This window comes from Poecilia latipinna, unplaced genomic scaffold (genome assembly GCF_001443285.1).
Source record: "Poecilia latipinna isolate Pla-1442-1.1 unplaced genomic scaffold, P_latipinna-1.0 Scaffold1944, whole genome shotgun sequence".
Lineage (NCBI taxonomy): Eukaryota > Metazoa > Chordata > Actinopteri > Cyprinodontiformes > Poeciliidae > Poecilia > Poecilia latipinna.
Genome location: NW_015114560.1, coordinates 23,041 through 47,374, shown reverse-complemented (window position 1 = coordinate 47,374; position 24,334 = coordinate 23,041). Strand labels below are relative to the sequence as shown.

The following is a 24,334-nucleotide window of genomic DNA, read 5'->3' as shown; positions in this document are numbered from 1 at the left end:
TCTTCATAATTAGAACATGGCTCCAATGAAAAAATGCACAAATATTACAAATATAATCAGATGTATCTGATTTGGAGGACTGAGACGGTGCCGATGTGGTTTCCCGTGAGTCAACGGCCGCTGTGTTTCTTCCTCTTGAGGACATCAGTCTTCTTTTCTGTCTCCTTTCTGGCTTCTTCTCTTATTTCTGTTTGGCTGTTTCCATCATCTGCTGTGTCTGCTGGTGCCTCACTCTGTCACATCTGACACCTCTAGACGGTAAGTGGCTTTTCTTGTCGCCTGCTGGTTCTTCTTCTTCTTTTTTTGTTTCAGTTTCGCCGGCAGTGTGTGCGCCGTTCAGTCTCAGTTTAAAGCGTCGGCTGTTTCTCTGACATGACGTGATATGAGAGAAAAGATAAACCGAGAGCTTCAGCTGGAACCAGTCTGTCTGGAGCACTTACAGACCGAATGTCGAACAAGAAAATAGAAAATGTACACTGAGTCCATCTTTAGAAGGGTAAAATTTAAGGATTCTGGCTGAAAACAGGGCTGAATTTAGAAGATAGAGGGCCCCAGGGCTGGAGACGGAGTTGGTGCCCTTTTCCCCCCCAAAAAACGAAAAAACATATTTTAATCATGCAAATTACAGAACATTAACAGGTAGGCCTGAACATCTACAGGTATGAATTATTGGATGGTTTAAAACAGGTTTTCTCACACTGTAGGCGCCCTCTAGTGGTCCAATGCTTGTAAACAACCGTTTATTTGTCGTGACGTGAGCTCACAGTGCTAGCTTGCTAAAAGATTGTGTTTTAAAATATTTACAACCAAGTGGCTTAAGACCGGGTCACTCAGAAGAAAAACTGAAGAAAGAAAACATCAGGAATACTTTTATAGTCAGAGGAATTCATGTCTCTCATTTGTTGAATGTTTTAGTTTCTCAGGCTGAGCTGCTGAACTTTTGCTGTTAGAAGACTGTTAGGATTCATAGCACGATCTGGGTCTGTGATATTACAGTGATGAAACGGTGAGCAGCGCTAACTGTCTGCATCTTAACACCTAAAATGAAATTATTATTTACTCAGGTTTTGTTTTTTTGGGCTGCCAAAGCAACTCAAGTTTCTTTTGTCATGGTTGTAAATTACCAACACCCCTGAAATGTTATGAAATTTAGGATTTTGTCTGGGAATCTTTTTGACACCTCCTGGATGAGCTGCCAATTCTCCACTGTTAATTAAACCAAGTGATGCCTGCAGAGCTTTAGCTGTTCTGGTATCTGTTATTACCTCCTGGATGGGTCGCTGATTCACTTTTGGAGTAATTTTGGTGGACGGCCATCCCTGTGTAGGTTCTCCACTGTTTATTGAGTCTATTAAGCTCTGCAGAGCTTCAGATGATGTTCTGGAAACTTTTCTGACCTCCTGGATGAGTTGCTAATGCACTTTTGGAGTAATTTTGGTAGATCGGTGAAGGTTCCTGTTTGAGGCTGTCTTCATTTATCTCCTCACAGATATTTTCCTTTCTTCCAGAACAAGATGATAAACCTGAGTTTCCTGCGGCTGTTCAGAGCCGCTCGCCTCATCAAGCTGCTGCGTCAGGGCTACACCATCCGCATCCTGCTGTGGACCTTCGTTCAGTCCTTCAAGGTCAGTAAAAACACACAGTTGCATCTGTGGGCGACTGTAATGTGCTAATGAGCAAATAGTGAATAATTGTTTAAGAGAAAAGATAAAAGCACTTTTCTCTGGGAATGCAGCTAATTAGCCACTCTAATGGAGTGTGCTTCACTCTTCAACAAACGCAGGAAATAGATGCTGCTTCCTTCCAGCTGAATGTCGCCTCGGCGGACAGCCGTTGGGATTTCCACACAGCGCCGATTCGCTCGCTAAATCCCCCTGGGAGAAGCAGAGTTATATGTGCAGCAGCTCAGGGACTTTATAGGAGGTTTAATGTCAGAGCTGAGAGCTTTTAAGCCCGGCAACAACAGACAGACAGTAGCTGCAGAGTCTTAAAAGGTGGCGATTTAATTACAACAACTGTTCGCCGCCTCCTCCTCCTCGCAGTGAGATAAATAGCCGGTCAGAGGAATCAGCCTGCTGGTCGAGTTCATCGTCTCCAGATCCTACATAAGAGCAGAAACTCTGACAAAGGAGGGCTGGAGAGATTAGAAAGAAAGGAGAGGAAATAGAAACTTTTATTTGTTTGACGTCTGTTTGGAAGATGAAGGTATTTCAGATGTTTCTCTGCTTGTTTTCAGGCTCTGCCGTATGTCTGCCTGCTGATCGCCATGTTGTTCTTCATCTACGCCATCATTGGGATGCAGGTCAGCAAAAACCAGCTCCAGGAAATGATGCATTTTCTGTTGCTTTCACAGAACTGAGATGAGACTGATTTATCTAAGTGCTTCTGTGTGGTCAATGCACCAGATGTATTTCTTTCTAAATTAGTACATTTCCATTGAGCAAATCTTTTCTGGAAGTGTCATGTTGCTCAGTTCTATGGTGAATAAAAACCCAGCTTTACCCTGAAGCCTGGTTTGTGTTTTCTGTCCTCAGGTGTTCGGGAACATCGAGTTGAACGAAGAAACCTCCATAAATCACCACAACAACTTCCAGACCTTCTTCCAGGCCCTGACCCTCCTGTTCAGGTAACCTCAGAGATTCAGCGCCGACGCTTTGATCTGCGGCGTCCATTTTGACTGCTGGCTCGCTGTGTGTGTCATCAGGAGTGCAACAGGCGAGGCGTGGCATGAGATCATGCTGGCCTGCCTCAGTAACCGGCCATGTGATAAACTCTCAGGAAGTTCTGGGAAGGAGTGCGGCAGCGATTTCGCCTACTTCTACTTCGTGTCCTTCATCTTCCTCTGCTCCTTCCTGGTCAGTAACTCAGGAAATCAGATGATTTTCTAAGCTCTTCTCAGAGTTTACATAGTATTGCACCCAGTATTTTTGGTTTAGTTTGTAGTTTAAATATATTAGTACATTTGAAATAAGACAAAACTGACTTAAAAGTAACTTTTCAGCAAGTAATATGAGATTTTTTTAAGTCTTCAGTTTTGACTAAAAAAGCTCCAGTTCCACTGGATCATTTTTTTTCAAATGTAACAAGATATTTTTCTTGTTTTAAATGGAAGAATCTGATCGATATCAATAAATAATATGACTGATAGAATATTAAATATATTCAATATTCACTGAACTCCAATCCAAAACCGCACAGCATTCTGAGGAAAGACTTCAGCTAGCTAAGCTAGGTTGGTGGAATCAACTGACCGACTCGCTCTTTGGTTGCCTAGCAACGGCCTGCTGAGTATGAAGTTCCACAAACTTTGGTTGCCTAGCAACGACCTGCTGAGTAAGAAGTTCCACAAACTTTGGTTGCCTAGCAACGACCTGCTGAGTAAGAAGTTCCCCAAATTTTGGTTGCCTAGCAACAACCTGCTAAAAGTATCAAGTTTCCCCACTGGGCCTAAAAAACGGCTTAAAAATCAAAAATAATGTATGGAAACCCAAGGAGTGGATTGGTGGAAAAAAAAAATCTTATTTTCAAAAACAAAACTTCAATTAATTGATCAAATAAATGAATCTCCCAGCCTTACATGTATAGAAAGACTATAGCTACCTGGTCCAAGCAGGTCAAATGTTCATTTCCTTCATTTTGTCTTTTTTTTTCTCCACCCAGATGTTGAATCTGTTCGTTGCCGTCATCATGGACAACTTTGAGTATCTAACTCGAGACGCCTCCATCCTCGGGCCGCACCACCTGGACGAGTTCATCCGCGTGTGGGCAGAGTACGACCCCGCCGCCTGGTAGGTTCCTCCCGCTGCGCTACGACGCGGCGCCGTTCCACAGGACGTCTGCCGCTGAAGGGAACAGGAAAACCTTCAGCTGAAATCTCATCCCCGCTTCGCGTCATGCCTCTAATCCGGCAGGCTCTGCTTCCCCGCCGTCTGCTGCTGAGACTTCCTGTCACTCCTGCAGGTTTATGTCAGGCCCGTCCGTTTCCAGGCGGCTCGCTCTGACTGGAGCGGAAATGCTAATTCTGAGCACCGGGAAGGCTAATCTGTCTCAGATTATTCTCACTTCATTACGTTCTAACGAAGCTTCCTTTCTTTGATCAGGACGCCGTTAGAGGTGAGAGAGGTAAAATAAGGATTTGCCGTCACCTGACAGACATTATGGGGGAGGAATTATAATTTATTCCTCTGAATATGAATGAGCCTGCTGCACTGCAAAAACACAAAATCTGACCAAGTGTTTTTGGTCTGGTTTCTAGATCAAATATCTTAGTACACTTAAAATAAGACTAAAAGAACTTTTCAGGAAAATAACGGAGCTGGTCTTAAGCAAATAAATCCTTAATGTGGATGAAAAACTTCTCGTTCCACCAGCAGATTATGTCACTTATAGCTAGAACATTTTCATCAGTATGAAAATGGAGCTTGTTTTACGTAAAACAAGCTCCTGTATTGTTCTGAAAAGTTATTTCTAAGTTCGTTTTGTCTTAGAAATGAAACAATAAAAAATACTTGGTAAGATTTTGTGTGTTTTGCAGTGTTAAGAGTGAAATTATGTCTGTTTTCAGAAATTATTAAAAAAACAGGTTTTTACACATTTACTTTAGATTTATATGAGAAGTTTTTTTAAACTGTTTTTAATTTTGAACCTTTCTGAGGTAAGTTTTTATTACACTATTTACACTATTTGTTTTGAAAAAGTCTTTCAAAACAAAGACTTTTTGTGTTTAAAGTGCGGTTGTGAGTAGTAGCTATAAGCAGTAAGTATCTTACCCACAACACATAGAACTCAGTGAATTCAGTGCTGAGGTAGGAGGTGATCATTAGAAAAAATAAAGCTAAAAAACTCTGAGAAGGTTTAGCATATTCCACCTTAAGATGTTTTTACTTTTTAGATCTATATTTGTGATTTTCTTCCTTTTGAAAAAAGTCCCCAACTTCCTAAAAATGGTGGGAATCACCATAGCAACCATCCAGAAAGAACTTGCTGTTTTCTTGCTGGTTGTGGAGGAGGCTCTACTTATGCTTTTCAAAGATGTATGGTGGTGTAATGGTCCATCTGTTGGCAGCCATTTTCAGATGGGAGTGGTAAACGTTGAGTTTGTGGGGCGTTTATTTGGATATAAATTGACAAGATACCCTAAAACTGTGGAAGCACATTGCCGTCATGGAGGAAAAATTTTTTTTGAGTGCTATCATGTTATAACTTGATACTAATCTTGTTTAAACGTAAAAGTTATCTTGCTAGCTAAAATCTCAATGTCTAAAAATGATTTTGTGCAAAGAATGTAATGAAAATGTTTTGTATAGGCCATAGACCTATCCTAACCGGTTCAAAGAAAGCATAATTAAATAATTCTCCAAACTCAAATGAATGAAATTAAATCTTATGCAAAATGTCAGATAAAAAATAAGACGAAAACAACAAAAACAAAACGTTCATGTCCAATTTGAAAAGTAGTAGGAAATTGACAGTTTATTAAATCCTTCCTTCAGTTGTCTCATCCAAATATGTCCCACGTCACACACATCTAATTTTTACTCACTCTGAAGATACTGACTACTCATAGCTACCTCACACAGCCCCATCTAACCAGAGAAACCAAGCTGCTGCTGTGAGTTCTCCTGTTTTCTAACCTCTTGATCGTGTTTCATCTTTTTCAGCGGGAGGATTTGCTATCGGGACATGTACAAATTGTTGCGTTTAATCTCGCCTCCCCTGGGCCTGGGGAAGAAGTGCCCCAACAGGGTGGCTTACAAGGTTTGCTCTCCCACACAGACCCTTTGTTTTAAAGGAAGAGGCTGTGCTGGTTCTGGACCGGTTTACAGACGCTCAGCGATCTGATACCAGCGCCGGAAACAAAAACACGCCTGCCATGTTTCCACCGGGGGCAGCAGGGAGTCTTAAAGGAACACGCCTCTGAAAATCAATGAGCTGATTATGAATCTGGAATCTGAAAAGTTCAAATTTATCTGACGTATTTAATTATAACATTTTCAAGAAAAACACCAAATTTTCTCGTTGCACCTGTTTTAAAAAACCAAAACCTTCAGATTTATTTTATTTTATGATTTTATTGCTAAAACCTGAGTGAAACACTCTGTTGGAGTTTAAAGTGACTTCATTTCCTTGTTTTTGTTTGGTTTACATTTTGTTTTTCTTTTCCACTAATTTGAAACTTTTCAACTTTTATTTTCCTTCAGGCAAAAAAAAAGATAATAGATATATACATAAATCTAGGATTATAATCTTTAGTTTCAGGTAATTGCCTTGTTCAGAAGCTGATTTTCATCATTCTTTGCAAAACTGAAAAGTGTGGCGGACTCTGGACTGATTTTGTGTGACAAATTCAAGAAGAAATTAGAAATTAACAAATAAGGACAAAAATATTTAAATTGAAATCTACTTACAAAAATGTTAGATGCAACACAGTCATCATCTTTTCAAAGGTTTTCCGTAAATAATTATTTGATATGGATGAAAAAGTACTAGATCAGTTGACAGATTATTTAATTTATAACAAGATATTTTTACCATAAGTGAAATAATATCTTACTGGAACTTGTTCTTTTTCATCACTATTCAGGAATTAGTGACTTGAAAAAAGCTCATATTTCTTGCTTAAATGTTACGTTTAAGTTAGTTTTGTCTTTTTTAATTGAAAATATGTTCAATGTTGAATTTGATTTTGTTTTTACAGTGAATGGACAGTTTTTGAAATTTATTATCTACAANAATGNATTATTTGTTCCATTAAAATAGCTCATGCTTAGTTTATTGTTGGTGGTTTTAGTTTTTCCAAACTGATACAGTTTGACAAAAAGTTTGTATTCCCCTCATTTGGTTACTTTTGTACAAATGAATCATATGAATTGGTTCATCATGAAATCCCTGAAGGAAATGCTGAAGTTTGAGGTAACGTGACAAAACGTGGACGGTGTGAATGGTTTCCACTCAGAATGTGATTCCAGAAGAGTTTTCCTTTAAATCCTTAGATTTAAAAGTTTCAACCCGACTCATTTCTCCCACCAGGTTCCTCCCATCCTTCCTTTTCTCTCCCGGGATCCATTATTGGATGAATCAATTCAGCTGCAATGGCATTCCGGAGAAAAATCCCGGAAATCTTATTAACAAAGATTTCTGTGTTCTCCTCCTTCCCCCCATTCCCATTTTCTGTCATATTTATTTTCTTTTTTTGCCATTTTTATTAATTTGCTGCCAATCCGTCTCCATGGAAATCTCCCTCCTTCCCTCTTGGAAGCGGCCGCATAAGTTACAGTGACATGTACGAGATGCTTCGCGACATGTCTCCTCCGCTCGGTCTGGGGAAGAAATGCCCTCCCCGGGTCGCCTACAAGGTAGACTCGGCTTTCAATCTGCTGCTGCTCTGCTTCCACCTGCCAAACGCCTTCAGGCTTCTGTCACTTTGATGCACTCTACGTCTTCTGGCCGCCTGTTGTGATGTTGTTTCTGTCCGCCTGCGTGTCGGGGCTTGTCGTTCATCTTTTCCTCTGCAGTCAGGCTGCGTGAAACCGATCGGTGATACTACAGAATCAAAGCGAAGCAGGAAACTTCACAGTTCGCAGAACAAAGATGGCGGAGCTAACGCAGAGCGGGGGAGAGAAACGGTCCAAACTGAGTTCAATGCGGGGTGAAAAATACGCTCTACCCGGTTCTGTTCTTAAGTATAAGCACTTAAGGCTTATACTTAAAAGTGAAACTCAAGGCAAGCTCCTTGAGTTTCACTTTAATTCAGCCGGACTTATAATGTCCGCTTACACCGTGTTTCGGGGTTGTATTTTATCCGCCATTCAGCATAAGGCGCCGCTAAGTACACCTCGTTGCAGCAAACGCGGCGAAGACGGCCAGTCTCAAACTTTATTTGGAAATGGGACCAATGCACTCCGAAAATGAAGGGGGCTCTATTTCCTATATTATCTGTGATCTCATTTCCAAATAAGATATGAGACTGTATGTGGTCCCTCCCGCTGCTTTCTGTTAGCTGCCGCGAGGTCCTTCTCCCTTCTCTCAACGACTCTGCCGCTTCAGGCAGAGCCATTGATTCTGAAACAAACATGGCGGAGCTAACAGAACGGGGAAGACCAACGGTCCACTGAGTCAGTGTGGGATTTAAAAATACATTTTATGCGGCTCTGTTTTGAAATATAAACATTCGACAAGTTCCTTAAGTTTCACCTTAAGTCAGCCGGACTTAACGATGAAACCCAATCGATTACCTAATTCCGTTCGCATATACATGTTTTTACTGTAGTTTGTCCGCCATCCATCAGAGGGCACTGTTGGCCATCCCGTAGCGGCAGAGCCGTTGATTCTGAAACAAAAATGGCGTAGCTAACAGAACGGGGAAGAGAAACAGACCTAACTGAGTCCGTTGCGGGATGAAAAATACACTTTATGCGGTTCTGTTTTTAAATATAAACACACGATAAACTTAAGTTTCACCTTGATTCAGCCGGGCTTAATGACGAAGCAGCGTCAACTTCTCATTAACCATTTACTGTTGTGCTACGAAGGCGAGAATATCGTAATAAAAAGCGGAGATAACGAAAAATTGTAACATGATGGGAAAAAAACATGATTCCAAAAAGCAAGGTCTATTTCTGAGTTGTAATTCTGTATGAATATCTCTTCATGGGGGTTAAGTTTATATTTTCACCTTTTATTTTTGTATTTAGCAGCTTAAGTTTTGTTACATGTTATAAATGTCTATTAATGTGAGAACCACGATTTCCAGAATACTCAGTCAGTATTAAGTACAGCTGTAATAAAATGTTAAAATTGGATGATAGTTTTTCAAAAATTAAAAATGTAAAATTTAGCCATTTATGCTTTAGAAAGACAGTTTTCTTTTAATACAAGAAAGCTCAGGTATTTAAGAAAATCACTGTATTAATAAGATCAATTAACTTTAAATTTAACTCAATTGATAACTTGAAAAAAATTTTGACTTTATTCTTGTAAAACTACAACCGTATCCTTGACTTTATTCTTGTCATTTTAAGGCTTTTTTCTTGTAATTTTATTATTTAAACTTCCTTAGCGTGGCCCTGACACTCCGTTGTTCTTTCCTGTCAGTCGTGTTGAAGTGGAAGCCTCAGTGATCGTCAGGTATGCTGACTTCCAGCTGCTTACCTCCTGACATGCAGACGTAATGCGACTGTTTCCAGCATGTGCACAGCTGTCAGGTTGAATCAAACTCGACGCGGCCCTGTCCTTGCCCCAGTTAGAAACGCCGGGCCGCACGCCGCCGCCGCCGCGCCTCCAAATATAACTCCTGCTGCTGAATGGGCAGCGAAACGCACAAACAAAGAAATGTATTCACATAAACCTTTCCGCTGATCTTCCTCCTGCCAACCTGCGACACGTTTCTCTGGGTTAGGAGTTTTACCCTCCGGTTTCCACCTCTTTTGTCTTTTAATGGCTTTTATTTTGGGCTTTGGGCGTTTTCTCCCATTTTCATTTGAATAAACCCTCAGCATGTGAAGTGTCAACAAGCATGTGTCCCTCGTTCACCTTCATTTCATCTGTTTTTGCAAAGAAAATGCAAATACTTTCAACAGGCTGTTGCACCTCTTTGAAACTGGCTGGAACTTGTAACAAACCATCACTTACTGGTTTTATGTTTGACCCTACAAACAGCCACAGTGTGAAGGTGAAGCACTAAAACATGCATGTGAGCAGGAGTCACAATTTGGGATTTATTTTTTACAATGACATAATAGGACTATTATGGATAAAAAAAGAGAAGTAAATTTCCAACAAAAAAAGTCAAATTTTGAAATCAATCTCAGAAAAAATGGAAATTTCAGAGTTTGAAAAGTTGAACATTTGCTAGGAAAACAACTCAGAAATTTAAAGATTAGTCTAAGAAATTATGTAGAAAAAAGTTGGAAATTTCAAGGTTTGAAAAGTCCAAATTTTGCTTGGAGAGAACTCAAATATTTAGATTAATCTAAGGAAGAACAAGAAAATATCTGAATTTGAAAAGTTTAAAATGTCTAGAAAGCAACTGAAATGCTGAGGTTGATCTAAGAAATTTATTGGATAAAACTTGAAAATGTCTGAGTTTAAAAAGTAAAAAAACGCTAGAACGAACTCAGACATTTTGAGATTAATCTCAGAAATTTTAGAGAAAAAAACCTGAACATTTTCTGAGCTTCAAAATTTAACAAGTTTTAATTTTTTCTATCTTGCTGAAACATTTGTCTTAATTCCAGTGAACTAAGATAAAACTAGATTTTGTTTTTTCAGTGTTTAAGCACCACTGAAACCAAACACATTTAAACTGATGAGGATTAAACAAAAAGCACCCAAAGTTTTTATTTTCTTTAAATATTGAAGTCGTTTTGTTGTTGTTCTCCTCGGGTTGTTTTCCTTTTGCTTCCACTGAATTACCAGGAATAACAGTATTGACAAACTGACCCTCCAGGTTGGATTATTGATCTGCTTCTAAATCCCTCATTGATTAAAACACAGGAGATGCTGAACTCTGCACTGCAAAAACAACATTTTACCAAGTACTTTCTGTTCATTCTTTAGTGTAAATATCTTATCCCTTGAAATGAGACAAAACTAACTTAGAAGTAACTTTTTAACAAGATACGGAGCTGATTTTAAGTTTATCATTGGTTAGTGTCGATTTTTAAAAGTATTAGTACAATTGGGAGATTATTTTACTTATAAAATGACATTTTTAGTGTTTTAAGTGAACTAATCTGCTAGACTAGAGCTCCTTTATTTATCAAGGGTTATTGACTCAAAACAGGCTCCTGTACCTCACTAGAAGGTTACTTTTAAGTTAATTTTGTGTCATTTCAAATGCGATAAGATATTTGTGGTAAACTAAACCAAACAATACTTGATAAGATTTTGTGTTTTTGCAGTGTAGCTTCTTACAGCTTCTCCAGTGAGACAATTCTCTGTTTTTCTGTTTGTCGCTGTTTTCTGGTGATTCCTGAGCAGAACCTTTTACTGTTTTCTCTTTTAGTTTAGAGTTGATCACCCTGACCTTTAACCTTTGCATCCCGCAGCGCCTGGTGAGGATGAACATGCCGATCGCCGACGACAACACGGTCCATTTCACCTCCACGCTGATGGCTCTGATCCGCACCGCACTGGAGATCAAGCTGGCGTCCGGTGAGACTCACAGACCACAACTCCCAGAGTTCCCTGCTGCTGTACTGGCGACTCATGTTGGTTTAACCTGATCTGTGTGTGCGTGTGTGTGTGTGTGTGTGTGTGTGTGTATGTGCGTGTCAAGGCGTGCTGGCACAGCGTCTGTGCGACGCCGACCTGAAGCGGGAGATCCACCGCGTTTGGCCCAACCTGCAGCAGAAGACCGTCGACCTGCTGGTCACGCCGCATAAGTGTGAGCCGCAGCTGCAGCACCAACTTCCTTATCCAAGTTAAACATCACATTTCATAGCAAAATATTTAATTTTAGTGTAATAATAACTTACCTGTGAACTTCAAGAGGTCAAACATGAAACATACATTTGATAGTAAAAATTAGGGATGCAAGATATATCAGCACCAACATCGTTATTTGCCAATATTAGTAAGTTCTTAATGTGTGTGTGTGTGTGTGTGTGTGTGTGTGTGTGTGTGTGTGTGTTAAAGTGTGATGGATCTTACAGTAAAGATTTTCTTCTTTTTTCCTCCCCATCAGCTGTACTTTGCTGCTCCTCTGGCGCCATCTGGTGGCCGCAGACATGAACTGCGTCTGACTGTTTTCTCTCTGTGCAGACAACGAGCTGACGGTGGGGAAAGTTTATGCTGCCCACATGATCTTTGACTACTACAAACAGAACCGGGCCAAGAAGCTCCAGCAGCAGAACCCGTCTGGGATCTCTCAGGTAAACGGACCTAAGGACTGGTTCTGACTGAACTGGTTCTGACTCACTGGTTTTACTGGGATGTTTTCCTGGATCAGTCATATTGAAATGTTTGTTTTGGTTCTGGTCCATTTGCAGAGTAAGCTGGGCGCTCTGTTCCGCCCGGTTCTGCCCTTCACTCATCTACACGAGCCGGCGCCGCCAATCAAACCGGCTCCGCCACCAGAACCAGAACCCAAACCACAAGCCCCGCCCACTTCCACCAGCAGCACCGCCACCAATATGGATGCCAACATGGACGCCGTGTAAGACACCCAACGGACTGATCAACTGTTTATCCATCTGGTCATCCAACCAACCAACTAACATCCATCCATTCATNCGATAAACTTAAGTTTCACCTTGATTCAGCCGGGCTTAATGACGAAGCAGCGTCAACTTCTCATTAACCATTTACTGTTGTGCTACGAAGGCGAGAATATCGTAATAAAAAGCGGAGATAACGAAAAATTGTAACATGATGGGAAAAAAACATGATTCCAAAAAGCAAGGTCTATTTCTGAGTTGTAATTCTGTATGAATATCTCTTCATGGGGGTTAAGTTTATATTTTCACCTTTTATTTTTGTATTTAGCAGCTTAAGTTTTGTTACATGTTATAAATGTCTATTAATGTGAGAACCACGATTTCCAGAATACTCAGTCAGTATTAAGTACAGCTGTAATAAAATGTTAAAATTGGATGATAGTTTTTCAAAAATTAAAAATGTAAAATTTAGCCATTTATGCTTTAGAAAGACAGTTTTCTTTTAATACAAGAAAGCTCAGGTATTTAAGAAAATCACTGTATTAATAAGATCAATTAACTTTAAATTTAACTCAATTGATAACTTGAAAAAAATTTTGACTTTATTCTTGTAAAACTACAACCGTATCCTTGACTTTCTTCTTGTCTTTTTAGGGCTTTTTTCTTGTAATTTTATTATTTAAACTTCCTTAGCGTGGCCCTGACACTCCGTTGTTCTTTCCTGTCAGTCGTGTTGAAGTGGAAGCCTCAGTGATCGTCAGGTATGCTGACTTCCAGCTGCTTACCTCCTGACATGCAGACGTAATGCGACTGTTTCCAGCATGTGCACAGCTGTCAGGTTGAATCAAACTCGACGCGGCCCTGTCCTTGCCCCAGTTAGAAACGCCGGGCCGCACGCCGCCGCCGCCGCGCCTCCAAATATAACTCCTGCTGCTGAATGGGCAGCGAAACGCACAAACAAAGAAATGTATTCACATAAACCTTTCCGCTGATCTTCCTCCTGCCAACCTGCGACACGTTTCTCTGGGTTAGGAGTTTTACCCTCCGGTTTCCACCTCTTTTGTCTTTTAATGGCTTTTATTTTGGGCTTTGGGCGTTTTCTCCCATTTTCATTTGAATAAACCCTCAGCATGTGAAGTGTCAACAAGCATGTGTCCCTCGTTCACCTTCATTTCATCTGTTTTTGCAAAGAAAATGCAAATACTTTCAACAGGCTGTTGCACCTCTTTGAAACTGGCTGGAACTTGTAACAAACCATCACTTACTGGTTTTATGTTTGACCCTACAAACAGCCACAGTGTGAAGGTGAAGCACTAAAACATGCATGTGAGCAGGAGTCACAATTTGGGATTTATTTTTTACAATGACATAATAGGACTATTATGGATAAAAAAAGAGAAGTAAATTTCCAACAAAAAAAGTCAAATTTTGAAATCAATCTCAGAAAAAATGGAAATTTCAGAGTTTGAAAAGTTGAACATTTGCTAGGAAAACAACTCAGAAATTTAAAGATTAGTCTAAGAAATTATGTAGAAAAAAGTTGGAAATTTCAAGGTTTGAAAAGTCCAAATTTTGCTTGGAGAGAACTCAAATATTTAGATTAATCTAAGGAAGAACAAGAAAATATCTGAATTTGAAAAGTTTAAAATGTCTAGAAAGCAACTGAAATGCTGAGGTTGATCTAAGAAATTTATTGGATAAAACTTGAAAATGTCTGAGTTTAAAAAGTAAAAAAACGCTAGAACGAACTCAGACATTTTGAGATTAATCTCAGAAATTTTAGAGAAAAAAACCTGAACATTTTCTGAGCTTCAAAATTTAACAAGTTTTAATTTTTTCTATCTTGCTGAAACATTTGTCTTAATTCCAGTGAACTAAGATAAAACTAGATTTTGTTTTTTCAGTGTTTAAGCACCACTGAAACCAAACACATTTAAACTGATGAGGATTAAACAAAAAGCACCCAAAGTTTTTATTTTCTTTAAATATTGAAGTCGTTTTGTTGTTGTTCTCCTCGGGTTGTTTTCCTTTTGCTTCCACTGAATTACCAGGAATAACAGTATTGACAAACTGACCCTCCAGGTTGGATTATTGATCTGCTTCTAAATCCCTCATTGATTAAAACACAGGAGATGCTGAACTCTGCACTGCAAAAACAACATTTTACCAAGTACTTTCTGTTCATTCTTTAGTGTAAATATCTTATCCCTTGAAATGAGACAAAACTAACTTAGAAGTAACTTTTTAACAAGATACGGAGCTGATTTTAAGTTTATCATTGGTTAGTGTCGATTTTTAAAAGTATTAGTACAATTGGGAGATTATTTTACTTATAAAATGACATTTTTAGTGTTTTAAGTGAACTAATCTGCTAGACTAGAGCTCCTTTATTTATCAAGGGTTATTGACTCAAAACAGGCTCCTGTACCTCACTAGAAGGTTACTTTTAAGTTAATTTTGTGTCATTTCAAATGCGATAAGATATTTGTGGTAAACTAAACCAAACAATACTTGATAAGATTTTGTGTTTTTGCAGTGTAGCTTCTTACAGCTTCTCCAGTGAGACAATTCTCTGTTTTTCTGTTTGTCGCTGTTTTCTGGTGATTCCTGAGCAGAACCTTTTACTGTTTTCTCTTTTAGTTTAGAGTTGATCACCCTGACCTTTAACCTTTGCATCCCGCAGCGCCTGGTGAGGATGAACATGCCGATCGCCGACGACAACACGGTCCATTTCACCTCCACGCTGATGGCTCTGATCCGCACCGCACTGGAGATCAAGCTGGCGTCCGGTGAGACTCACAGACCACAACTCCCAGAGTTCCCTGCTGCTGTACTGGCGACTCATGTTGGTTTAACCTGATCTGTGTGTGTGTGTGTGTGTGTGTGTGTGTGTGTATGTGCGTGTCAAGGCGTGCTGGCACAGCGTCTGTGCGACGCCGACCTGAAGCGGGAGATCCACCGCGTTTGGCCCAACCTGCAGCAGAAGACCGTCGACCTGCTGGTCACGCCGCATAAGTGTGAGCCGCAGCTGCAGCACCAACTTCCTTATCCAAGTTAAACATCACATTTCATAGCAAAATATTTAATTTTAGTGTAATAATAACTTACCTGTGAACTTCAAGAGGTCAAACATGAAACATACATTTGATAGTAAAAATTAGGGATGCAAGATATATCAGCACCAACATCGTTATTTGCCAATATTAGTAAGTTCTTAATGTGTGTGTGTGTGTGTGTGTGTGTGTGTGTGTGTGTGTGTGTGTTAAAGTGTGATGGATCTTACAGTAAAGATTTTCTTCTTTTTTCCTCCCCATCAGCTGTACTTTGCTGCTCCTCTGGCGCCATCTGGTGGCCGCAGACATGAACTGCGTCTGACTGTTTTCTCTCTGTGCAGACAACGAGCTGACGGTGGGGAAAGTTTATGCTGCCCACATGATCTTTGACTACTACAAACAGAACCGGGCCAAGAAGCTCCAGCAGCAGAACCCGTCTGGGATCTCTCAGGTAAACGGACCTAAGGACTGGTTCTGACTGAACTGGTTCTGACTCACTGGTTTTACTGGGATGTTTTCCTGGATCAGTCATATTGAAATGTTTGTTTTGGTTCTGGTCCATTTGCAGAGTAAGCTGGGCGCTCTGTTCCGCCCGGTTCTGCCCTTCACTCATCTACACGAGCCGGCGCCGCCAATCAAACCGGCTCCGCCACCAGAACCAGAACCCAAACCACAAGCCCCGCCCACTTCCACCAGCAGCACCGCCACCAATATGGATGCCAACATGGACGCCGTGTAAGACACCCAACGGACTGATCAACTGTTTATCCATCTGGTCATCCAACCAACCAACTAACATCCATCCATTCATTCAACTGTTCATCCATTCATCCATCCATTCATTCAACTGTTCCTCCATCCATCCATCCATCCATCCATCCATCCATCCATCCATCCATCCATCCATCCATCCATCCCTGAATCCATCAGTGTTAGTTTCCTTGGTTTTGTCTGGTCATAATGTTTTGCACTGTCTCTGTCTCCCCTCCCAGTCTGAACCAGAGGACTTCCATCAAACATTCCCAGTCTGGAGATTTCTCCCCGGCGGCTGCGAGGCTGAAGCCGCGCCGCCGGCTACAGAGAGGCCAGTCAGAGGACGTCCACCGCTGCAGCAGAGCTCAGGTAGAAAAACTACTTCCTGTTTCTGATTCCTCCAAACTCCCGCTGACGGCGTTTCATGTCAGGAGCGGCAGGCCGACCCGAAGCCGGAGAACATGTCTGACGCAGAGGGCCAGCCTGGCCTGGAGGGCCACACCAGAGCCGCATCGCTGCCACGCCTAAACGCAGAGTACCACGTAAGCATCGTCTTCCTCTACTCGAAGGCTTTCAAAATGGCCGACCTGAAGATTCCCTGGTGGAAACACACCAAGGGTTGCTGCTCTAGTTTATAGTGTAAATATCTTAGTTCAGTTGAATTAAAACAAAACTGACAAACACTGACTTAGTCCCTCATCAAAAACAAACCTGGAGTGTTGATTCTTTAATGCATTTGAGAAATCCTTCAGTCTCCATGGCAACCATTCAGCTGTGCAGAACGCTTGGCTGGACCTAGCTCCGCCTTCGAGCACAAAGCTCCTCCCCCTCTCAGCTCCTTCAGACTAGCCAGCGCTAATCAGCAAACACCTGGTGGAGCTGAGAGTCTGCTGAGCTCATTCTGTGAGCCACTAGTAAAAACCTTGTTAAAGGGTTAATTAAAGGGTTAACAGAGCAGCCATGTTGTTTCAGAAAGAGCAGGAGTTTTTAAAGAGACAGAAGCCTAACTTCAAGGAGTTAAATTACGAAGCCAGATTTATTTTAAGTCATTCGATACATATGAAGTAACATAGTGATCTACGCCTGGACGACACATAATAAAGCCCCTTTAATATTGATGAAAAACTTTATATTTTTACCACCAGTATTTTATTTTTTAGTTGTTGGTAAAAGACCACGAGTCTTTTCTCCCTGCAGCGCTAGACTTGTGCGTTTTTATATTTACCCAGAATGCCCTGCGTTGTAGTCCACTTCCTGGTTTTGGATCAGACTAGAGTCCGCTTGGCATTCAAACTGGACTTTCTAAACAAACCAACTCTTCTTTTATTCACGTTATTATCCTTTAAGAGCTTCTGTACTTATACGCATGAATTAATCAAACTTTTTAACAGAAAATATGTTGAATTATAATAAAATGTTCAGATTTTATTGCTGTTGCTGTTTATTCCTGTTCTTTTTATCTTCAGTTTTTCCTTTCAAAGGGTTGAGTAAACCATCTCTGCATGTCCAGTGATGTAATTCTCATAAACTTTAAACAGTTCTTAATGTGTATTAATTTCATTCTGTGGAATCTGCTGTGTTGACGCCACGTTTAGAGGATTTGTTTCTCTGGATTTTTCCACCCGTCTGTTCAGCTTTACTGTCTCACTGTCTGGTTTCCGTCTGTCACCGTCTTTCCCTCCACGATTCTTGAACATGTGCTTTCCCCCTGTTTACTTTGCATTTTTAAGCTCCTTAAAGAATTCAGGTCTTTCCAATTATTCAGTTTAACCACGAATTAAACAGGTTTGTTTTGTTTATGTGAGACAAAGTAGTAAAAAAATAGAAGCTCAACATTATTTTACAAATAAACATCCAAAAAGTCTGTTGCTAATGTATAGTCAGTAGTTGTAAGTAATTTTATTGTATAAATACCTTAAGCTATTTTTTTAGGAGAACCTGATGCAAATCTACACTTCTGCTGGTAACGTAGCTAATTTTAAGTTAGCGCTTAGCATTTTGCTAGCTTAGGGAACATTTATCACACTTAGCTTCCCCCTAAATTAATATTAGAAAACCCAAAATTTACATTTTCAGTTCAAGTTTTTGTTAACGACTGTTATAGATTCTTTATGTAGTTAGACGGTTTATGTTCATGCTCTTATTTTGAAGTGGATGAACACAGAGCAGTTCCATTTCCTCTCTACATGTTCTTTATTTTTCCCCAGTGACTTTATTTAAAACAAGAAACATACAGAAACAAAATAAATCATGGACAGTAAAGAACATTATAACAGCGTTTTACAGGTAATGTAGATGCATAAAAAGAGAAGTAAATTTTCACCAAAATACTGCAAGTTTTCTGAGTTTCTAAATGAAAAATAAAAAAAAATCCAGAGCAACAAAAAGTCTGAAAATCTTTTGACCCAACCACTTTAAAAGATAATATACAGATAAAGCATATGAATTCAGAAAACTTGAAGAGATGAGGATTTACTCTAGACTTTTTTTAAAAAAAGACCAACTATTCAAAATTTGTCATTTTTAACATTTTTATACTTCCATTTGGGTCTCAACTTCTTCTAAAAATAGTACAAGTGTTTAAAAATACCAAACGCCCAGCCATTTTCTGACAATAAGTTACTCCGTTACCTAGCAACCCCAGCGGAACTCTGCCTGTTACCTACCGTTACCTAGCAACCCCAGCGGAACTCTGCCCGTTACCTAGCAACCCCAGTGGAACTCTGCCCGTTACCTAGCAACCAGTGTAAATGTTGGAGTTAATTTAGGTTTAAAGTAACAGAACCTGTTTAAGGAAGCGCGATCATGTTATTTAATGTAAAAAAAAAAAAGCAACTTAAAATCAACATTTATAATTAAATGTGTCTAAAACTCCAGTTTAACATTTATTTTTTCTAAAGAAACTGACATTAGGAGCTAATTTTCCCCGTTGGGTTCTGTGGGCAGCAGGAAACTACAGAAACAGCCTCATTCTTCTTCTTCTTCTCTTCCTGTCTTCCCGTTTTTTCTTGTGTTGATGCTCACTGCTAATGTTTTGCCCGCCTCCTCTTGTGCGTGCTGTCCTTAGCGGAGCCACCCTCGCCACGCCCCCGGGACACACCTGGCAGTATGTACCACCTGTTGCGCCACCTCTCTGTCCTCCCCTCTTCTCTCTCTTTGTGTTTTTGCCTCCATCACATCGCAGTTAACGCCCTCCACAACGCACCACCCATTCCATATAATCTCATTTTTAAAAAAGCGATTTACATTCACATTGAAGCCATACATCCTTGGAAAGGTATCTGTATGTGTTCTCAGGTTCGTCTCCTGCTTTTCAGCAGTACGGTGCTGCACACTGTGGTTGTGAGTGTTTGTGTCGTTCTGTGGAAGGTAGAGACGGTACTGCTGCTCTTCTGTTTTGAAGATTTCTCACTTAAAACCTGTTCGGTTTTCTCATTTCTACTGATTTCAGTCTTAAAATCTTATTTGGTTCGTTAAATTGAGACAATAAGCTGCAAAAACACAAAATGTTACCAAGTATTTTATCTTGTTTTTACATTATTTCTCTAATTATGTGGGAAAATTTAGTTTTTGCAGTGTAAGAGCTTGATTTAAGTCAATAATTTTTGAATATTCATAAAAATTACTTATTCCACTGGGAGTGAAATAATCTGCAATTTTAAGGAATTATTGATTTACAAAAAGCTCCTATTGAAAAGTTACCTGTAAATTAGTTTTGTCTCATTTAAAATGTACTAAGATATTTGATAAAAAATACTTTGTATTTTTGTGTTTTTGCAGTGCAGTTTGTGTGTTTTTGGGGATTTCACTGCAAAAACACAAAATGCTACCACATTTTTTGTCTAGTTTTTAGTGGAAACAGTTTAGCACACTTTAATTGAAACTAATTTGAAAATAACTTTTCAGCGAAATACAGGAGTTTAAGGAAATAATTCCTTGATTTAAAAAAGTACCAGCAGTTTATTTCACTTATAACATGGAAAAATGTTTTAAGTGAAATCATCCCAGTTTTATAAATCTTTCAAGAATTTTGACTTAAAACGAGCTCTTACACTTCAAAAACTGTGGAACAATACTGTTAACAAGTTGTTTTATTTTCATAGTTTTTCATGCAAATATCTGGTCAGACTTGAAATAATTTAAAATTAACTTACTGTAACTTTCCAGCAAGAGATATGAGTTTATTTTAAGACAATAATTCCTTAATATTGATGAAAAAGTAGCAGATTATTTCAGTGATAACTTGTCATTTTCCCTTGTTATAAGTTAAATAATCTGCTACTTTTTCAATATTAAGGAATTGTTTTCTTAAAACCAGCTCCTACTTCTAGCTGAAAAGTTACTTGTTAGTTTTTCTTAGTTCAAGTTAACTAATTTATTTCCACTATAAACTATATATAGTGGAAATTGGTCAGATTTTGTGTTTTTGCAGTGTAATTTTCAGGCTTTAAATTAAAATTTGAAAACTTTTAATTCTGTCCATTTTTGCGATGGGAACAGAATTAGAGAAAATTCTGGTGCAAATTATTTATTTCTGTTAAAATAATGAGATTTTAAGGCTGCTTGCTGAATAAAATGACTGTTAAAGTCGTTTTCTTTACATGATGTCGTCTCTGGATTCTGACTGCAGCAACGTCTCAAACTGTGAGAGAGGAACAAGAACCACCGCTCCACCAATTCACTGCAAAATGTATCTAATCAGACTCATAATTTAACATTTTAAGTCTATAAAATGGTTCGTTTTGGTTTAAATTCCTGCTAATTTCAGTTGGAAGGTGAGTTTTGGTTGCTGGTTCAGTTCCTCGACTCACCAGTTTGATTTCTGCAACCGACAAGGTAAGAACCAGACAGAGTGAGCAGCACTATCTAATAAAATAAATTGTCAGTTTTAAGGAGAAAAGTGAATACTTTAATATGATGCATTACATATTTTTAGTGTGTCCCTCTAACTGCCTTTTTTAGCAGTTCAAAAACCAAATGTATCTTAAAATGTTTAATTATGCAGAGTGGAAACCATCTTAGCATTAGCATAGAAGTTACACTGTAAAAACACAAAATCTTACCAGGTATGTTATCTAGTTTCTCGTGAAAATACACTTGAAATAAAATAAAACTATCTTACAATGAACTTCTCAGCTAAATATAGGAGCTTGTTTAAAGAAAATAATTCCTTAATATCAATGAAAAAGTTCAACTTCCACCGGCAGATCATTTCACTTAAAATATTTTTCCCATCTTATAAATGAATTAATCTGCCAGTAGAACTTGTATTTTTCATCAATTAAGAGATTATTGACTTAAAACAAGCTCCTATATCTTGCTGAAAAGTTGCTTGTAAGCTAGTTTTCTTTTATTTAACTTTAAGATATTTTCAGTAGAAACTAGACAGCAATACTTGGTAAGATTTTGTGTTTTTGCAGTGCAAACCTCACCTCTGAGTTCATTTGAATCCATCTCACCTGTGGGTGTATTTTGGCAAATAAAATAATTTTTGGTAATTTTAACAAAAAACTAGAGGTTTAGTCTAATTTAACTTCAAGCAGCAGCTTCATTTCTATCGATTATATAATTGGAGTTACAGAAATAAATTTGCTTAATGGAGACACGCTAGCTTTGAATTAACTTGTTTTTTGATAAAAGGTTTTGGTGATGAGATGAGGTGGGTGTTTTGGACATATCAAAATTTGCAAAACTGCAATAAAAACACTTTTTCGCATCACACGAGTCACATGATCAACAACAGGATGTTACCACTGTTGGAAACGACAAAGAAGAAAACAGGAAGTAGTTGGAGGATGATGGCAGTTCAGTCTTCATTCAGACGTTCAAACAGGTTTAATGTTTAGACGTGAAGTCGCTGCTCTCTGGTTTCATGTTGTGAATATTTCATGGATCCACTGCCAAGCAGTCCGCTTGACCTTTGACCTTTCCCTCGTCCCTCCTTCCAGCCGATCGTTGACCTCAGCCCAATAAAACGCTCGGCGTCATCGCTGACGCCCCAGCAGATCGGGTTGAGGGACTACGACCTGGAGCGGGTCGACCAGAGCCGGTTCTGTGCCGGACCGGACCCGGAACGGACCCACCACTATCACCACCATCACCGCTGTCACCGCCGCAGAGACAAGGACAAAGACAGGAAGCAGAAGTCTCTGGATAAAACGTCCTCAGCGCCGCCGACCGGCGCAGTCGGTGAGCCAGAAAAAAATTAAACACCAAAATTTACATCTTTACCAAGAAATTCTGGTCCAGTTTCTGCTGCAAGTATCGTAGTTCACTTGAAATAGGAGATTCTTATAGATAGATTCTGAATAAGTTATTTAAACCAGACCAGAAGTACTTGGTAAGTTTTTTTCAGTGTTGAGGCTCCACAAACTACAGAAATGTTTTCCTCACCAGGTTCCTTCTGGTTTTAGCTGCAGGTTTTGGTCACAGAAGTTGGTTTCTGTTACTGGTGATCTGCTAAAGTTATACTGACTGGTTTCTGACCAGTAAAGAGTCGCTGCTGGGTTTCATAGCTGAGCTAAAAGGCCAGAGCAGACGGAGGTCAGAAACGTCCTGGTGGGAACCAAAACCACCAGCAGGAAGAAAGAGAAGAAGAAAGTTTGAGACCTTAAAGCTCATCTGACGCCTGATTATGATGAAATTACTTGTTTATGTTTGATTCATTACAAATATGCGCATAACTTTGTCAGTATTTTGCTAATGTTGCGATTAAAATGCCATGTGATTAAGTTTGATCATGTGATGAGTCATTAGAAACTGGCAGAGCTTTAAATGTTTAAAAGTAAACTGTCTCCGTAAGTCATTGAATGTCTCCGTCCTGTAGGTTCGTTTGAAGACCCGTCAGCCGACGGTTTGTCCAGAGAGCGAGCGAGGGAGCGGGACCGCAGCCGGCCCCATGAGAGGAGGCACCACTCCTCCGCTGGGGAGAAGCAGCGCTACTACTCCTGCGAGCGCTACGGCAGCAGGGAGCCGGGTCAGGCCCGGTCGGCCGGTCCGAGCCGGTCCACGTCTCCGGGAGAGAGCCAGGACTCTGGCCTCATCAAACAGGTGAGACATGTTCCAGTAAACGATGGTGCAGTAGGTCTGCCGGGCCTGGTGGTGGTGCTGTAGCCGTGCGGTTCGGAAGTATTATCTATTGATATTGGTCATGCTCTATATTATTGGTTATTGCCCAGGCCTGCCTTAAAGTGACAGTGTAGTTGTGCTTCCCAGCAGGGAAGCACTGTGACGAAGCCGCCGTCTGGTACCAGCGCTCAGGCCCGCGGGCGCCGCCAGCTCCCCCAGACGCCGCTCACGCCTCGGCCCGCCGTGGCCTACAAGACCCCCACCTCCTCAGCTGCTACGCCCAGCGCCTCCACGCCCGGGTCTCGCTTCGTCCGCGCCGCATCGGAGCACGACCGCCTGCTAGCGGCTCAGGAGGAGCCCAAAGCTCCAGTTGGTCCGGACTCTAACGCGAGCCGGCAGCAGCTGGACTCGTCCCTGCTGGAGGAGGGCGAGGACTTCCAGGATGCTGTGAGCAGCCATGGGGGGGGACACTCCTCCAGAAGCGCCGCCGCGCAGGGGCGGGCAGCGGGCGTGCCGAACGGCTACCACTTCACGCTGGGGTCTGCGCCGGGCAGCAGCAGGGGAGTGGCGGGTCTCAGGGAGCGGGAGGAGGAGGACTGGTGCTAGCTGGGCGCGAAGCTTCACAGCTGAAACTGAAACGCTAAAAACCTGCTGCTGAGCGCCGAGGTCGGCCGGCTGGAGCCCGGCAACTGGGACTGTGCTGCTGAAGGAGTTCACTGATCATTCACTGCCAAAACACCAAATACTACCCAGTGTTGTTGGTCCAGTTTCTACTGGAAATATATTCATACACTTGAAATACGATTAAACTAACTCACTAGTAACTTTTCAGCAAGATATAGGAGCTGGTTTTAGGTAAAAAAATCCCTTAATATTGACAAAGTACTGACTCCACTGTGATTATTTTATAGAATGGAAAAAATGTCTTATGAGTGAAATAATCTTCCGGTGGAAATAGTACTTTTTTCAATCAAAATTAAAGTGGGCATATTATGCAAAATTCATATTTTACACATTTTTATACTTCCATTTGGGTTTCTACTGCTTCTAAAAGCAAAACAAGGTCTTTAAATAAAAACACCCAGCCTGTTTTTGACATAATCTTCATGTTTTTTGGCCTCTGGAAATCAAGATGTTTCAAAAACCTCCAGAATTTAACGTCACAAATCAGCAGGCGCTGCACCGCTACCTAGCAACCCCAGCAGAGTTCTGCTCGTTACCTAGCAACCCTAGCAGAGTTCTACCATTACCTAGCAACTCCAGCAGAGTTCCACTTGTTATCTAGCAACACAAGCTCAGCTG

At 40.4% G+C, this 24,334-nt stretch overlaps 1 protein-coding gene across 12 annotated transcripts in view; it reads left to right on the top strand.

Moving 5' to 3' along the window:
• LOC106935303 (voltage-dependent N-type calcium channel subunit alpha-1B-like) overlaps window positions 1–23,947 on the top strand; it is a 77,462-nt gene extending 53,515 nt beyond the window's left edge. For 5 of the 12 annotated variants that reach the window (XM_015015725.1, XM_015015719.1, XM_015015721.1 and 2 more), the window contains 17 exons: window positions 85–87; window positions 1,509–1,625; window positions 2,237–2,302; window positions 2,535–2,626; window positions 2,705–2,855; window positions 3,661–3,788; window positions 7,259–7,355; window positions 11,049–11,154; window positions 11,279–11,386; window positions 11,764–11,873; window positions 11,991–12,157; window positions 16,204–16,333; window positions 16,396–16,506; window positions 19,032–19,070; window positions 21,913–22,153; window positions 22,791–23,014; window positions 23,180–23,947. In XM_015015725.1, coding sequence (XP_014871211.1) covers window positions 85–87; window positions 1,509–1,625; window positions 2,237–2,302; window positions 2,535–2,626; window positions 2,705–2,855; window positions 3,661–3,788; window positions 7,259–7,355; window positions 11,049–11,154; window positions 11,279–11,386; window positions 11,764–11,873; window positions 11,991–12,157; window positions 16,204–16,333; window positions 16,396–16,506; window positions 19,032–19,070; window positions 21,913–22,153; window positions 22,791–23,014; window positions 23,180–23,638 — 2,349 coding nt within the window. In that variant the 3' untranslated portion in view covers window positions 23,639–23,947. Of the gene's footprint in view, window positions 1–84; window positions 88–1,508; window positions 1,626–2,236; window positions 2,303–2,534; window positions 2,627–2,704; window positions 2,856–3,660; window positions 3,789–5,660; window positions 5,758–7,258; window positions 7,356–11,048; window positions 11,155–11,278; window positions 11,387–11,763; window positions 11,874–11,990; window positions 12,158–16,203; window positions 16,334–16,395; window positions 16,507–19,031; window positions 19,071–21,912; window positions 22,154–22,790; window positions 23,015–23,179 lie in introns of all 12 variants that reach the window. The other 7 variants (XM_015015722.1, XM_015015715.1, XM_015015723.1 and 4 more) reach the window with 5 other exon arrangements.
• Window positions 23,948–24,334: the final 387 nt, after the last annotated feature.